We start from the raw sequence: 17,515 nt of genomic DNA, 5'->3' as shown, positions 1-17,515 counted from the left end.
ATGAGAAAATGACAACAGAATTTTCATTTTGGGTGAACTACCCCTTTAAGTGAATGTTTACAAAATAAGGTTTCTGCTGTGTAATGATCTTATTGCGTTGACTTTTCTTTCTATTTCCATGTATGATTTCTTATTACTTATAGATATGATAGTCAGATTGGTGGGCAAATACAGTACACAAATAAAGACAATCCAATGACTACATTGTACCTAAACTTCAGTGATTTAGATGCGACATATTGTGGCTGCTGTGATTAATATGTAAATATTTGAGCCGACAAACACTGAAACTGTAAAGGTATGACTTTACTCTGACCTTAAAGGATTTTTGTAGGTTAATGTTTAGTGGAAAATAAATGAGGCGACACAACCACACGTTTATACATGACAGTCTTTAAATTGAATACCCCCAAACACATAAACCGTACACTTTTATAGCTCCAACATTGAAATACTGTGATTTTGGTATTTACAAATTTGGCCATGGCTGCTGTTAAATGCATGTTACATATTGTTCGGTACATATCATGTTATTGAATATTTATTGTTGTTTAAAAAGCTTTCATAGCTTTAAAACTAAAGCAGATTGTTTTCAGTCACACACTGCATATGTGTAAATGCATTTTTTTAATTAATCCTGTAAAAGTTTTTTCTTAACAGCTCTGGACTCAGAAGACAGATGTACGAACAATGCACCAGCAGCTGCTCGTGCCTGCAACTCATACATGTCATAATCATGAGCCCACTCCACATTTCCCCAGTGTTGGATCTAAAACAAAACAAATTGTTACGTTATGTTTGTATGAAGGAAAATTTGTAATTAAAAAAATATGTATATAAAAAAAAATGTCATACCTGGAATTCCTCCTCCAGTCTGGACAACAGAACGGCATGCTCCACAGTTAGGTGTCTGTCAATCACCCCAAAGGACAGGACCAATGATTTTAACTGAGCGATCACATACTCAAGCCCTGCACGCAAAAACACTGTTAAAACATGCTTATTAGCACAAAACCCAAAGTACTGCTATTGTGTCTTTACCTGTCAAGGACCAAAAACTGTAAGAATTAAGGTGTTGATGAAAAATCTCCTTAGTCTCTTGTGGAATTTGAGGGCCCATTATATTGGAAGATGAGCCAATGACTACATTGTACCTAAACACAACAGTAATTCAGACACGACATTTACAGTATATTATGGCTACCGTTTTATTATTACGTAAATAAGTGTGTTGCCAAACTGTAAAGGTCACCTTTGTTCTATCCAGTTCAGTACAGGGTCCCATTCATTCTTCTGAAGTTCCACAAGAGCTGGAGGTTCCTCAACTCTGTAACTAAAATGTCATTATACTTAGCAGATGCAATTAGGAAACTATTATCATCAGCAATTACATAATACAATAACCTAGATTAATGAAATACTGTCTCTCATTAACTTGAACTAGTACAGGTGAACATCAGTACCAGATAGTATCGGTGTCCAAAAACTTAAGCGCTGCTGAGATTATCTGATGTTTCGTTCTCTGTGTTGGGTTATCAAGAGCTGTGTTACAAAGTGTGGTCTGTAAAGACAATAATGGGTGTTATATAGATCATGTCATGTTAGTACATGTACTATCACAGAACTTAAGCTTTTAGTAATCTAACGCCGTACTAAATGCATTGTGTAAAACTTCAGTGTGTCCTTCTGAGCATCCCACTCCGTTGCAACAGCTATGGCAAGAGCTTCATTTGGCACTGTGAAAAGCTTTCCTCCAGGAGTCTTCAGCTTTCGCTTGTCAAGAATAATTTCGAAGCCTCCTAAAAACAACACACATGCAAACATAGAGAGTTTTTAATTTTAAACATTTGTCTCTTTTTCAAAAAAAAAAAAAATTCTTTAGAGGAGTAACACTGAGCTGTTTGTTGGACTAAAAGATGCTGAATGATCCTTACCTTCACCTTGGGATATTGAGACGTTCTCATAGAACTTCCTTTTTTCTGTACAAAAATGTAAGCACGGTTAACATATCAAGGTTTGCCTGTAGATATATATACATTGAGTTCAGTCGTTAACATGAACATCAGTAAGACATCAAGGTTATATTTTCACAGAATGTTCTTTACATTACGTAGATGATGATTTTATGTAGAAAACAGTAAACCACAAAAAAAGTTACTTAGCTGAGTTTAGCTTAGTTGTTAAAGACTGAGACATATACACTGTCTATTTGCATTGATCTTACCTGTTATTGCGCTGCTATAATTCGCCTTTTGGAGGTGTGATGTTGATGTGCTAGGGGCATGCTGTCCTTGACGAAATGAAAATGGCCAAATGACCTGGGCAAATTGTCTGTGATGCCTACAAAAATTCCGCAACATGTCTTAAATGTAATTATGTAACGTTATGTATTAAAGTTTAGAATAAACCTTCGAAGTTGAACTGCAGAATATGATAGGAAGCCGTTTTAGCAGGCTTGATAAATCATATTTCACGTTTCAGTAGTGACGCATGAAAAGCATGTAATAAATATTATCAAGGACAACTCGGTTGTTAAATAAAAATGTGTACACTAAAAATTGATTTCAAATCATGCATGCCGTTTCCTTCGATATTCAGCAACGTGAAAGCAGAGCGACAATGTGAAGCCGACGACTGTGACGTACACAGATTGCGACTCGCAATTTCACAATTAAAGTCACAATAATACCTTTTGTAGTTCTTCAAATCTTAATGTAGGCTACACTTGCCATTCAACTGTAGAATAAATATTAAAGTTATGTATTAATATTAATATCTAGTATATAGTTAAATATTTGGCAGCCTCAGGTAATAAAAAATTGCTAAAATTTATAAATAAATCTGTTTAATTTATATTTGTACATACACATATTCTCTTTTTGATTCATTTTTTATTTTCACTTTATTAGTGACCTTACTTTTCTTCTTTATGTGAATACCTAAATATTTGGATATGGAGAAAGAAAATATTTCATTTCAAAAATACCACTTGTAAAGTGAAATAACTAAAATTATTTGAAAATAGACAAACAGAATTGTATGTAGTATATTTAACAATTAAAATTAGATCATGATTATGCCAGTCATCCACACCTTTATAGTTAAACTGGCTCCAGTAGTCAGTTTCAGATCGTCTTTTCTTTGTTTTCTTTGTTCTTTGTTTTTTTATTACTGTAAGTCAATTATGTGATACTCACCATGCACACCCGACACATCATGATTTACTGTAGTAATGAATGACTTTTAAAATTCCATTGTTACTTATTTAAAAAGTAAATGATAAAAGAAATGCCATGTATAGATCACATACACATGTCACGTGTTTTAACAGTATTTAGCCTAAAAACGTGTGATATTTGGAAGAAAATTTCATTATTTTGGTAAATGTTTGTAAAAGAAAATTTGTGTGTGTGTGTGTGTTGTCAAAGTATGTGTGAACCTGTAGTATCACAGCATGTTTCCTTAAAGCAGGGGTGGGGAACCCTGCTCCTGGAGGGCCACTGTCCTGCAGAGTTTAGTTCCAACCATAATTAAACACACCTGAAAATCTAATTCAAATCTTCAGGATTACTTTGAAAATAAATTCAGGTGTGTTTGGTTAGGGTTGGGACTAAACTCTGCAGGACAGTGGTCCTACAGGACCCAGGGTTCCCCACTCGGATTCCAACATTGTATAGATATATCAAAGGGTTATCACCATTAACTGTAAAAAAGATGGACGTAGTGTCAGTGACGTCACCCATAGGTTTCTAAAGATAATTTTTGTGCGCCTGTCCCAAATGCCGCACTTCATGTGGACTTTCGGTGCACCCAGGTGGACTCGCATCAAGGGTCCCTAAAGTCTGCACTCTATGATGTCATCAAAGTGTGGACTCTGAGGAGGACCACAAGTCCGGAGTTTGCCATTTGGGACAGGGCCTTTAAAGCTTAAAGTAGGCGGTAGGGCTGTAAAGATTTGTCGTGCAAATGCGCATTTTCTCAATGAATGAATTTGAATGAATTACGGTGAAATGCCGCCACATCCTAAAGCCAGAGGGCGCTCTCGTACAGCAACTCCAATTGTGCCACAGAAGAAGTAGCATTACTGACGCTATTCCAGGAAATGTCTAGAAAGATATGTATATCGCCGTTCTTCAGATTGTTTTAGGTATTTACATGATAATAAAGAATATTTTGAATGATTTTATTTAACGAGAATTGCTTTTTAAATGCACTTTATAAACGACTCCAACTCATAATGATTTTAGATTGATAAGGACTTCTTACTGACCAAAACGCCATAGTACACGCACAAGCTGCGCATGAAACACAGAATCGCAGACTTGCGATGCAGAATCAATTTTAGACAGGTCTTTTTAATGGGACATGCTATTTATCATTACAGCCCTAGTAGGCAGTGTCTTCCGCATCACTCACAGATATCCGAACATGGGTAAAGAGGCGGGACGTGGGTGAAGCTGAGGTGACTGGTTGATGAAACCATGCCCGCCTAGGTCGATTTTAGTGACAGCAGTGGCTGTTCAACCGTCACTCAAGTGGCCACGCCCTTAATTTTGCAGAACTTTTAGGCTTAATATAATTTAAACTGATGAGTTACAAAAAAATTCACCCCCCTCACAGTTGTCATGAAGGGCAAAATTAGCTATACAGACCAAAAAAAAAAAAAAAAACACTTTTTGTACCAGGCTGTAAACACATTATTTTCTACTGTAAAGTTGGCCATTTTAACATGGAGGTCTATGGGAATTGACTCCCTTTTGGAGCCAGCCTCTAGCGGCCAGTAGATGAATTGCAGTTTAAATCACTTCCGTTTTGGCTTCATCAGAGAGATCGGAAAGTTGGCCCAGGTTATCACAGTGCCGCTAGATGCGAAGTTTGTCACATGCAGCCCATCATGTGTGTGGTGGTACGTAATTTCAAAATATGTGTTCTGCGCGTCAAGTGATCCTATGTGCATCACATGTCTCAAAATAAGTCAAAATAAGTGCCTGCTGCAGACGCATCTAAAGGGTTTATGATAAAAGAGAAGCTAGCGTTTGCCAGCTTGCATAATCTCATCAGAGTTTTCTGTTAAGGGTGTGTCTTGCATGTATTTTGTGAACGTGAGCGTCTCTTTTATCTTAAACAATTTGAGGCGTGTGCAGCAGGCACTTAACTTGACAAAACACATGATGCACATGGTTCACATGATGCAACAAGCACACATTTTGAAAACACGAGCAACACACGTGACACTCCCAACACATATTTTGAATTTGCACACCTCGGATAAGCAGTCACGAGCCGCCACGGTTACGTGTACAGTAACTGTCTGCCTTTACAGGAATATTTAAACCTAACCACATTCTTTGTTGGAGGATTGGCAAAAGAAATGTTCCTTTTCAAGGAAGACTTTTTTTAAATACAATGACTGGGATACTTAATGGTTTTAATTTAGATGCATGGGTGGTTGCTGGATGGATGTTAGAAAGCTGTTTTGGTTGCTAGGAATGAGGAAGTATAATAAGAAAAACATGGACTGTTAATCACATTTCAAACCACACAACCCAAAGCATCTCCTGCACAAATGCAGGACTTTTGGGGTTATGAATTAGAGACTTCACTTACTGTTGAGAACTAACAAACCTGGAATTTTTTTTTTTTTTTACTTTTTTACTTATTTTACTGACAAATGCTATGCTTCATTGCCCTGTAAATATCTCATGCTGTCTTTATAACCTCTAAATGCATCAAAATTATTATTAAAAACTTGCAAGTGAATACACCTGATAAGTGCAAACATAAAAGTCATCAGGTTTAAATTGCTTAATTTATCTGGCAATAAAAGTTTGGAATGACTACTGCACAACATGAGAAATAAACCACATCTGTGCATGCCAGTCCCATTGGTGTTCATAATGTAAAACATTGTTTCTTGGGTATCTGGGCTTATTTGTGATGAAAGAAGCATCTTGTTTGACTATATGGACAATGGCCTTTTTGTCCATCTAGGTTGTGCAATGTTGTTCTGAAATTATTTCACTTAAATAACCTCACCCTTCCTCTATCGGAAACAATGATACATAGAGGTTGTGCTTAATGCCAAGGTCATGTCTCATCCAATTACCAAAAAGTCCCCTTTTAGTCCATTTATTAAAGCCTACAACCAACAAAAGCTTCTTTTTAAACTGAGAAACCATTATCCACTCATATCTGTTTCTCTTTTAATCATTTGCCCATTTTCATTTTGTTTTGGCATTAGTTTCTCTCCTTTCGGGAAGGGAATATTGATACCAGTTACTGTAATGTTCACTCGTCAACATTATTTTCTCTTTGTGTCCACTATTTAAAAACAAAGGAAAAGAAATGCCTAGAAGGCTACCTGTCTAGTGTAGGCATGCGCGGGGCACAAACTAATGCAGGTTTAATTGTAACATGGCTACTTTACATATTTATACAGGGCCGAGCAATCTGTGCTTTTAGTCTTTTTTTCTAACTGTCAAAAGATGATCTGTGAATTTGTAAAAAGTTTTTTTTAAGACATTGAACAAAGAGTGTTTTGGAAGAAAAGTGTCATGGAAGTAAATTTCCTCATCATGTCATTTTTTTCAAGTTGGGTGTGTAAGTCACCAAACCCAACCTTATAATTTTTTTAATATCTGTCGTGTTACCAAAGCATAACATCATTTAAAACATGTCAGGAACATTTTTACAAAGCGGAGTTAGTTGTAACACAGTGTTACTACAATTAAACCTCAGGATACTGAAATTAAAACTATGCAAATATGTAAACCATTATGATTTTTTTGTCTTAATTGTGCAAGTCTCAACTCTCCAAAAAAAAAATCTATTTGTATGCATTGATGCATAATACAAGGATGGTTATTAAGGAACATGAATGGATGAATGTGTGGATATCTATATATAAATAATATCCACCTTTAGTATACAGACAGAATTTTATTAAATTATTTGTGTTTTATCAACATTTTCTGGCAGGTGTTTCAACAAACCCTCTTTTTGTTACAATTAACCATGGGGTAAGCTGTAACATTTGCACGATATGGTAGGTCCCACAAACAAATTTAAGTGTTCATTTGTATCAGAGATGTCTGTGTTGATTGTGTAAAAGAATTATTAATCTAACTTAAATATTTTGAATGATAGAGCCAAATCCAAAAAGCGCTTATTTGTGCCTCGCTCTCTCCTACTATAATTCAAGCACCAAATACTGTATGTGTGCTTCAAATGGAAACATGTTAGGGCAGGGTTTTTCAAACTGGGGTCTGGGGACCCCAAGGGGGCCTCCAGGTGGTTCAAGGGGGTCGTCATAAAATATCAGAGAAAACAAAAAATTATTTATTAAGTGTATCTATTTATTATGTTTACAGTAAATATAGTACATTTCAAAATTGTTTATACTGTATTTGCTTTGTATCTTTTTTGTGTGTTTCCTTATTACAGTCCACTTTTTCTCGGTCACTGGGGTTAGGCAGTTTTCCCTTCAAAGCTGCTATGAAAGATTTATTGTTGTTGCTGTAGTACAAAATAAATTTGAATTGAGAATATAGCATTATTCTAATTGTAGCCATATTTGTTATAAATAAAAATATATAAATTGATAGGCTATGTATTGAAGGTAGGCTATATATTTAACAAATTTGGGGGTCCTTGGCATCATAAAATTTATTTTGTTATTTAAAATAAAAAATCTGTTTTTATGAACTGTAGTTATCTGCTGTATGCAATATTCAGCCATTTGTTAACAGTGCTTGCATATATGTACAATGGTCTCCTGTTTTACCATGTAATATAGAACAGGTATCAATGTGGGTCTTTGTTCAACACACCATAAAAAAACACAATCATTTACTGGACATGACAAAAGCTCTTCCAGTAACATGAAAAAACTTTTTTCCCTTTTCCTTGTAGGCAAAACAGTAAAGTACTGTACTGTTACCCTTCTGGCACCACTTTATGTAACCTGCATGCCAAACTATTCGCCAAAAGTACATTTACTGTACATTTCATTGTATTTACCATTATGTGGTATTAAGAAAATGTCTGTATACACTTTATGTAATAAATGCTTTTGTCATGTGCTTTAAACTAATAGAGCTATAGCAATAAAGCTATGACTCATATAAGGGATAGATTTCGAAATGCTTGAAAACACAACATTAAGCAATCAGGAAGTGTTAAAAATGTTGCTAGCTGTCAATCAATTTTAATATACCCAAACAAAAGTTTTCTTGCAAATTATTTCTCCAAATAAGTCAAAGCATTAAATAATGCACAGTAAATAATTTCTGTAGAAATTACAGTATTACTGGCAGCTGGTTGCCAGTAACTTACTGTAGATTTTACATTTATGTTATTTACTGGCAACAGTTTGTTCAAAGTTAAATGAAAATGAAACATTTTCAGCCTTTATCTTCTACAGTAAGTTTCTGGCAACCAGCTGCATAATTACAGCCAATTTTTTACAGTGTGGTTACATTACAAAGAACTGTTACAGGAAATAAAAACTATTTTCTTGTGAATAAGTATTGTGTAACAACAACAATGCTAAATATAGAAATATGGTACATCCTCGACTTCCTGAATGGTCCGGAACAGCTTCCTGAACCCTTCCATACCATACGGATTTTGTAAACCAAAACTAGTTATTAAACTACACTTATATATAAATACTCGCCTACCATATAGCCTAACTGATAGAGATGGAAGAAAGGCGATAAAGAAAATTTTACAAAACACTTATGAGCCAACAAATTGTTACACGGAAATGCTACATAGCAATGCAAATAAACTGCTACTGTCAGTTACTGATGCATTGTAGAAATTGAACTAGTTTATATGCACAAGATAATATTGGCAATTTACATATGGGGAAGATCAGCAACATTTTGTTAAAGGGATAGTTCACCCAAAAATTCTGTCATCATTTACTCACTCTCACGTTGTCAAACCTGTATAAATTTCTTTGTTCTGATAAACACAGAGGAAGATATTTTTAGAAATGTTTGTAATCAAACCTTTCATAAGCCCCATTCACTTTCATTGTAGGAAAAAAATACTATAGAAGTGAATGGGGCTCATGAACGTTTTTGTTACAAATTTCTTTAAAATATCTTACTTCATGTTTATCAGAACAAACAAATTAATACAGGTTTGTAACAACATGAGAGCGAGTAAATGATGACAGGAGTTTCATTTTGGGTGAACTATCCCTTTAATATTCTGACCCCTTCTACCCTTCACCGGGCACTTTCATGGGGTTGTTTTGCAAGGATCCTCTTATTGTTCATTATTGCAGCTGGAATCCAATTTTTTCTCCTGGATTCCCCCAGTTGAGGCGGTGGTACACGAAAAGCACGTGTTTGGAGTTTTCACACGGGGGCTCAAAACGTGCCATCGGGGTCCTCATCCAGGTGATGATGTTGTCATGCGGGAGGCACGTTTTGGTTTTTCTGTTGATGACCTTGAGTAGGATTCTGTGGAGGAGTCTTGGCGGTCCTTCACAGGCCAGTGTGACGTCAGTAGCTTCAGATCAATGTTCTAGCTGTCTGTCCTCTCAGCACCCATGGTTTGAAGACACACCTGTGAGCCCCACTCAGACTGTCCACCCACACAAAACTACGAGGACAAATAATTAAAGGATGAAAGAGATGAATTCACGGCTCACACTGGTTATTTTCATGAAATGTTATTATGGAAAGACCCTGGTTTAAAAAGCTGTAATACTCGAACTGACTCAGCAAAATATGCTTTTTGTTATTACAGATGAAGAAACATTCTATCTCACATTTAAAGATACATAATAGGGCTGCAAAAACTTTCTAAATGTTTACAATTCCACAAACACGCATATCGCAACTTAAAAAACATACTTTAATTGGTAACATTTAAAAAATTTTTATAAACTTCTCACTTTAGGTGAACAATTAATAAAATATTACGTCAATTGGTAACACCTAATATATATATATATATATATATTGTAAGGGATCTCAGGTTTCGGAAGGGGAACAAAACTGCAATCGTTCCCGGGTTTCTGACACAATATGTCTGCGAGCGTTGCTAGAGTATGAATATATTGTATTGCAATATGGAGCATTTAAGTATTAACACTAAATCAAAACTAAACAACAGATTTGTAAATGAAAAGGGTTAATTACAGTACTGACTTAAAGTTATTGAAATGGTTACACTATAAATACATGAAATGGTAAATAATACAAACAATTGACTGTTTCCAATGTATGTGAGATATTACCTGATAAAATAGAGAACAGAGAAAGAAAGAAAGCTTAGAAGAAAGGGATTCACACTTGAGAACTGGAACCCCAGAGCTCAGGTGAAGAAGAAAAGGAAAGGGAAATGGCCAATGCAAAAGGCAAAATGCAAAAGCCCAGAGCTCATAAAAACCTTGACCTATATCCTCTATCCCTTGACCATGTGACTAAACCTTACTTGATACATTCAAATTGACCAATCAGAAGATCACCTTTAACCCCAATGTACTTGACCAAGCCCAACATAATACATTCAAACTGACCAATCAGAAGACCACCTTTAACCCCCACTGTATTGGATAAACAGTTGTGACAATAGTCTTTGATCACTATCAGCATAGGGGGTTGTGACAAGTTGTGACCAAGTTTTAATCTTACAATATATATATATATATATATATATATATATATATATATATATATATATATATATATACATACATACACACACACACACACACACACACACACACACACACACACACACACACACACACACACACACACACACACACACACACACACACACACACACACACACACACACACACTCACCTAAAGGATTATTAGGAACACCATACTAATACTGTGTTTGACCCCCTTTGGCCTTCAGAGCTGCCTTAATTCTACGTGGCATTGATTCAACAAGGTGCTAAAAGCATTCGTTAGAAATGTTGGCCCATATTGATAGGATAGCATCTTGCTGTTGATGGAGATTTGTGGGATGCACATCCAGGGCACAAAGCTCCCGTTCCACCACATCCCAAAGATGCTCTATTGGGTTGAGATCTGGTGACTGTGGGGGCCATTTTAGTACAGTGTCCCATTGTCATGTTCAGGAAACCAATTTAAAATGATTCGAGCTTTGTGACATGGTGCATTATCCTGCTGGAAGAAGCCATCAAAGAATGGGTACATGGTGATCATAAAGGGGTGGACATGGTCAGAAACAATGCTCAGGTAGGCCGTGGCCGATTAAACAATGCCCAATTGGCACTAAGGGGCCTAAAGTGTGCCAAGAAAACATCTCCCACACCATTACACCACCACCAGCAGCCTGCACAGTGGTAACAAGGCATGATGGATCCATGTTCTCATTCTGTTTACATCAAAATCTGACTCTACCATCTGAATGTCTCAACAGAAATCTTCAACTGTCCAGTTTTGGTGAGCTCATGCAAATTGTAGCCTCTTTTTTCTATTTGTAGTGGAGATGAGTGGTACCCGGCGGGGTCTTCTGCTGTTGTAGCCCATCCACCTCAAGGTTGTGCGTGTTGTGGCTTCACAAATGCTTTGCTGCATACCTCGGTTATAACGAGTGGTTATTTCAGTCAAAGTTGCTCTTCTATCAGCTTGAATCAGTCGGCCCATTCTCCTCTGACCTCTAGCATCAACAAGGAATTTTCCCCAGCAGGACTGCCGCATAATGGATGTTTTCCTTTTTCACACAATTCTTTGTAAACCCTAGAAATGGTTGTGTATGAAAATCCCAGTAACTGAGCAGATTGTGAAATACTCAGACCAGCCCATCTGGCACCAACAACCATGCCACTTTAAAAATGCTTAAATCATCTTTCTTTCCCATTCTCACATTCAGTTTGGAGTTCAGGAGATTGTCTTGACCAGGACAACACCCCTAAATGCATTGAAGCAACTGCCATTAGATAATTGCATTAATGAGAAACTGAACAGGTGTTCCTAATAATCCTTTAGGTAAGTTTATATATATACATAGGCCTACTTACATACATACATACATACAGACCGACAGATAAATATATCAGCAAAACCATGGTTTTACTACACTACCCATGGTTTAACTATGTTTTTTGAAAGCCATGGTTGTCAAAACCATGGTTATTTTGCAGTTACTACTACCATGTTTTTTACAGTAGTAAAACCATGGTTAATTTTCGTAAGGAATTGTAAAACCTATGCACTCTGTTCTCAATGTGTCCATTGACCTAATCAGAAATATATAAACAACATTTTTATCACCGAAAAGTTTTTGTTGCACAACAATTCAACAAAAATTTTTGTTACACGCACACATACACACCCACACAACTTGACTCTGAGCGCACGTAGGCACAGTTTATCACGTGAAGATAAACAACACGCCCAGCTGTCTTACGGATATAAATATGTGGATGCTGGGGATGCTGAGCAATGAACTCTTGATTTGACATCACTACTGAATTGACATCACTGCTGATTTGACAAAACTCTTCCTTGATTTGACATCACTCGTCCTTCAGCTATGAATGATCCACGCTTTCTCGTCGATGTCCGAGTCATCGGAGTAATGCATAAAGAAAAGAGTAAAGTAAGAGCATCATGTATTCATAAGGTAACTTTCATTGTTGGCTGAGACCATTTAAAATAAATGTTTATGATTCGTTTGTGTGATTGTTACAGATGTACATGACATCCGTGTTATGGTCTGATAAGAGTGAGGTGACGGTTTACAGATCACTCCGCGACTTCAAGACTCTTCACGTAGGTTTTAATATTTATTAGCATTATTGTGGCAAAATGTTATTAGACTTGGAAACCTTATTTCTTTACTGCCTTTTATTAACAGAAACAGTTGAAAAAGAAATTCCCTGTGGAAAACAGGCTTCGTAAAGAGGAAAGAGTGCTGCCCAGATTTGGAGGTATTGTCGAAATTTTCTAATTAACTATTCCATAACGTTCCCAAAACGTTATTTTTTGGTTTCAGATAAATAAGCAAACATGAACCCAGAGCTAACGTTAGGGGAACGTTCTGTGTATGTTGTGCATACACACATAAATAATAATTTTAAAAGTTGCTTGCTTTGTGCTTAAGTAAAAATATATCATTTATATAAACCAGCACTGAAAAAATGATTCAATGAATTTAATCAATTTTTTTAAGGTAAGTGGTTGCAATCAATTTATTTAAGCTACATTTAAACAAAAGTTTTATATTTTATTTTACTTTACTAATCTTTTTTGTTTAAATGTATCTTAAATAAATTGATTGCAACCACTTACCTTAAAAAATTGATTAAATTCAATGAATATTTTTTTTCAGTGACACCAGCCCAGCCTCCTAATGTGCATACTAGCCTATATCTATTTTATCTGTCTTAAATGGTATTTAAAATTAGAATTATAATATAAGGATACTCAATTCATACTACATTTGTGACATATTATGTCACAAATTGTAGTATGAATTGAGTATCCTTAAAGTACCTGGATGGTTTGCTGTTTCCAGTGAAAATTTAAAGCGTGCGTCCATTTATATCCAGGCTGATATTGCCAATAATCCATTGCTTGTACAATAAGGTTCTTATAGAGTGCTGCAGGAATAAAATATTTTTGTAAGCAAAACCCGGAAGTGAGTTAACAATTTAGCACTTCCGGTTCCATCATCTCGAAGTCAGTGTTTTTTTTATATGGGGTTTCTTACCATAGAGTATTTTCTTACCAGGGAGTATGTTTTAAATGTGTTCAGTAAAGTTTGAAAGAGCTGTCAGAAACCTGGTGATGATGACGATGTTGATCTCAAAAGACAGCTGGTGTTGTTCGCTTGTGTAGAATGTTAGCTTTTCATTTCTAGTAAACGCATTTAGTCTTTCATAAAAGTTTTGTTCATCCGTACATATTATCTTGTTGGACAAGTGTCAGAAACCTTTGTTAAAGTCACAATGAAACAGAAGTCTTATTTTCCACCAAGTGAAATGGCTTCTGAAATAAAAAAGGTAGGGCTGGACTTGAATTCATCCATCGAGAATTGATTGGATCTTTTAAAGTTGGGTCATGTTGCTTTTGCTGCGATCTTTTCTCGTTCCCGGAAGTAAAGAACGGTTGTTTCGAGGAGGGGGGAGATTTGCGTTTTTAATTAAAGATTATGAGGGCACATGAATTAAAAAAAAATTATGAAACTCACAAATAGGTCATAAAAAAACCCATAATAGAAAAAATTTTTTACACAATTAATTGTGACTTTAAACACAAAGCTTATTTTTTGCGATAAGTCTATGGGGAAAAGGAATGGGCTTTTTGGTGAGGGACAAAAATATGTTATCCCTGCAGCACTCTATTTGCTAATGTAAGATAGCTAACATGAATTAACAATAAACAATACTTCTAGCAATGTCTTTCATTGTTAGTCCATGCATTTGCCAATGGTTAAATAAACAACCTTCTTGTTAAGTGTTCATGTAAAGCTATACAATAAACGGTACATTATATGTTGATCGAAACTGATGATGTGTATGATTATATTTGCATTTGCAGCCAGTAAGAAAACCTTTCCAATAAAAGGTCTGACCAAGTCTATAAATCGACTGAAGAGTTTGGAGATGTACTGCTTCAACCTGCTGCAGTGTGACTCGACTGTATCACGTTCCACAGAGGTCATTCAGTTTTTCCTGCCAAATGAGCAAGAGCTTCAGCCAGAGTTTACCAAAAACAGGTATGACTTTGTCAGGACATAAATCGATTTTTTTTCAGGCTGAACCTGGTGAAAAATGTAATGTATGCTTCTATTTGTAGTTTGATGATTCTGCAAGCAGACGTCATCCCTTCTGCCAACGGAGAAACTTACATGGCTAAACCACGCCTGAGCGTTGGCAATGTGACTCAGCCTTTTGTATCCAAGACATATCGATGTGTGGCTCCATATGAGACCAAGGACACAAAGAACAAACCTTTTAAGGTTGCTGTGGATGAAAAACTGGATGTCCTTCTCAAAGACCAAGCAGGTATCTTCTTCATTAGGTTCTGTACAGATAGATATTAAGCATGATATAGGCACGTTTTTCACAGTCTATCTTTGCCCATGCAAACAGGTTGGTGGCTTGTTGAAAATGAGAATAAAAAACTAGCATGGTTTCCTGCCCCATATCTGGAATTATGTGAAGAGGAAGAGGAAGAAGACGAGTTTGATTCAACAAATGTTGAAAGTAAGAGTATTACAATCACTTGTCGATTTAATGTTGCCTCAAGACACTTGCTAACTTAAGTTCCTCATATATTTTCCCTAGTATCTCTGTACTGCGCCATTCGAAGTTACACCTCAGGCAAAGAGGATGAGCTGTCTCTGAGCATTGGTGCTGTTGTGGAAGTGTTACAGATGTCTGATAATGGCTGGTGGCTCATCAGGTATTTACAGTAAAGTTGTTTTCTTTTAGATTACATGGAGGATAGAATGTCATAAAATTAAAGACTGATGTATTTATAGACCAGAAGTACCGGTATGTGGGATGGGCCAGTTAAAGGAAATGTTATAAGGAAATAAATGAATAAGGATTTACAATAATAGTAATGACACAGTTTGTTAGTTATGATAGCTTTAGATAAGATGTTAATCAGAAAATGAAACCAAAAGTTACAGTGAAATATGCGAGCAATTATGGAAAAGTAAAACGTAAAAAATGATATAAATACAAATTATGACTTTTATAATAAAATAAATTAATATGTTGGCACCTTTTTATAATATATAAAAAATATATACTTTTTTTATATTCATCATAAGATTTTGCAGAATATTGGAAATGTAACCCTAAACTTTTTAACTAACATATTTATTATACCCCCTGCAGATATAACAGAAAGGCTGGCTATGTGCCCTCCATGTACCTAAAGCCATACAACAGCCCCACCTTTGGCATTCAGAATCTTCAGAGGAAACTTTACAGCTCTGCTATCAACCTGTCCACCAACAGCTTTATCCACAAATCCTCCTCTCTGGAAGTGCTATCAAAAAGCGCTTCAGAACAAAGTGGGAATGAGGTGTCCGGCAGTCTGAGAAGCAGCTCCAGCGACACTGGGATTGATTCTAGCTCTTCAGATACCGATTCTGTGAGCCCGAGCGTGTCCGGCTCAGATGGAGACGAGGGCTTAAGACAGCCAGAAGCCAGCGAGAGCAGCATTTCTAGTAGCCAGTCTAGCCCCACCAGTTATGAACCCAACCTCCCTTCAAAAGCAGCTACGACCCCCAGGGTCCCACCAAGACCACAGCCTCAAGAGATCCTGAGTCGCTGCTCGACCTACACCCGAAAAGCCGCTTTGGCGACCTCTTCTCGTCTGTTTTCTGGAAGGGGTGGTTTGGTAGATGGAGGAAGAGCTTAAACTATAGTGATGGAGGCAGGAAACAAAAGTATATCTGCATAACAGTGCAGGATTCTCTTTATAACCTCTTTGTAACCTCTGCTTTGAGCTACATTAAGCTTCAAAAAAGTGTACTAATGTACTTGAGAAAACATTGTGTTGACTTGAGTTCATTGTAATCTCTTTGTAATCCTTTGTGGGATATATTATTTATATATTAAATAACTTGAAGGCAGTTACAGATAACAGTTAGGCATATTCAAAGGATTTAATTAAACTACTGTACTGTGTTTTCACAGATTATTTTTACACTCTTTTTATTTGTGTTTTGTAATACTATATACTCAGAAGTTTAAACCTTTATGATGTAAGCATGTATACGTTTTAATAAATGTTTTTACTGGAAAAAATTCAATGCTTATAGACACACATAGACATGAAGGCAGTTACAGATAACAGTTAGGCATATTCAAAGGATTTCATTAAACTACTGTACTGTGTTTACAGATTATTTTTACACTCTTTTTATTTGTGTTTTGTTAATGATACTATATACTCAGAAGTTTAAACCTTTATGATATAAGCATGTATACGTTTTAATAAATGTTTTTTACTGGAACAATTTCAATGCTTCTTATTGAAATGTAGACACACACACAGAGACATACAATTTTAACTTATACATATCCCAAAAGGAGTAGGAAGAAGCATAAGCTTATTCAATCATACCCCTTATCTACTACTTTTTAATAATTTATTAACCGGTAGGCCGGACATATTAATAAAAAATTTCCACCAAAACACACACACACACACAAAAACAATAGCATAATATATATATATATATATATATATATATATATATATATATATATAAACTGTCCCATAATCAATGACCACCTTCCTCTCTGTACCTTTCAAATACAATATTTTTACAACATTTTTAAACTGAGTCATGCTTGGAGATTGTTTAAGTGTTAAACTTTTCCTTAGTTATGACAATTTTTGGAAAATTTAACATTATTTGCACTCGGAAATTATATTTGGCTTTGTTAAAAGCTGTTCCTGGTGGTTTGGTACAGATGGTTAAAGGTGCATTATGTTATTCACCTGCGATTCCAAGATTTAAAAGTCATGTCTGGGATAAATTT

At 35.8% G+C, this 17,515-nt stretch overlaps 2 protein-coding genes across 2 annotated transcripts; one reads left to right on the top strand and one right to left on the bottom strand.

Annotated features, from left to right (window-relative positions):
• Nucleotides 1-358: 358 nt before the first annotated feature.
• On the bottom strand, nucleotides 359-2,625 carry atpaf2 (ATP synthase mitochondrial F1 complex assembly factor 2). The gene is made up of 8 exons (XM_065242826.2): nucleotides 2,225-2,625; nucleotides 1,935-1,979; nucleotides 1,654-1,799; nucleotides 1,464-1,561; nucleotides 1,253-1,333; nucleotides 1,042-1,154; nucleotides 856-971; nucleotides 359-769 (listed from the first exon to the last, which is right to left on the bottom strand). The coding sequence occupies exons 1-8, from the start codon at nucleotides 2,358-2,360 to the stop codon at nucleotides 632-634; spliced, it is 873 nt and encodes a 290-aa protein (XP_065098898.1). The 5' UTR covers nucleotides 2,361-2,625; the 3' UTR covers nucleotides 359-631.
• A 9,779-nt stretch (nucleotides 2,626-12,404) lies between these two features.
• Nucleotides 12,405-16,977, top strand: noxo1b (NADPH oxidase organizer 1b). Its single transcript, XM_065242520.2, has 8 exons — nucleotides 12,405-12,603; nucleotides 12,696-12,776; nucleotides 12,862-12,934; nucleotides 14,547-14,724; nucleotides 14,805-15,013; nucleotides 15,101-15,214; nucleotides 15,296-15,413; nucleotides 15,857-16,977. Exons 1-8 carry the CDS (start codon nucleotides 12,538-12,540, stop codon nucleotides 16,383-16,385), a joined length of 1,368 nt encoding a protein of 455 aa, XP_065098592.1. The 5' UTR covers nucleotides 12,405-12,537; the 3' UTR covers nucleotides 16,386-16,977.
• Nucleotides 16,978-17,515: the final 538 nt, after the last annotated feature.

The sequence above is a fragment of the Paramisgurnus dabryanus genome, chromosome 1 (assembly GCF_030506205.2).
Source record: "Paramisgurnus dabryanus chromosome 1, PD_genome_1.1, whole genome shotgun sequence".
Lineage (NCBI taxonomy): Eukaryota > Metazoa > Chordata > Actinopteri > Cypriniformes > Cobitidae > Paramisgurnus > Paramisgurnus dabryanus.
Note: the sequence above shows the minus strand (reverse complement) of the source record. Positions and strands in the feature narration are given on the sequence as shown.

Excerpts from the sequence above, each read along its gene's own strand:
- noxo1b (XM_065242520.2), top strand. The coding sequence starts at position 12,538 with ATGAATGATCCACGCTTTCTCGTCGATGTCCGAGTCATCGGAGTAATG. Across the intron at positions 14,725-14,804 it reads CCAGAGTTTACCAAAAACAG|TTTGATGATTCTGCAAGCAG; the intron begins GTATGACTTTGT and ends TTCTATTTGTAG. Across the intron at positions 15,414-15,856 it reads AATGGCTGGTGGCTCATCAG|ATATAACAGAAAGGCTGGCT; the intron begins GTATTTACAGTA and ends TACCCCCTGCAG.
- atpaf2 (XM_065242826.2), bottom strand. The coding sequence starts at position 2,360 with ATGTTGCGGAATTTTTGTAGGCATCACAGACAATTTGCCCAGGTCATT. Across the intron at positions 1,334-1,463 it reads TTGGACACCGATACTATCTG|TTACAGAGTTGAGGAACCTC; the intron begins GTACTGATGTTC and ends ATGACATTTTAG. Across the intron at positions 1,155-1,252 it reads CTGAACTGGATAGAACAAAG|GTACAATGTAGTCATTGGCT; the intron begins GTGACCTTTACA and ends TGTTGTGTTTAG.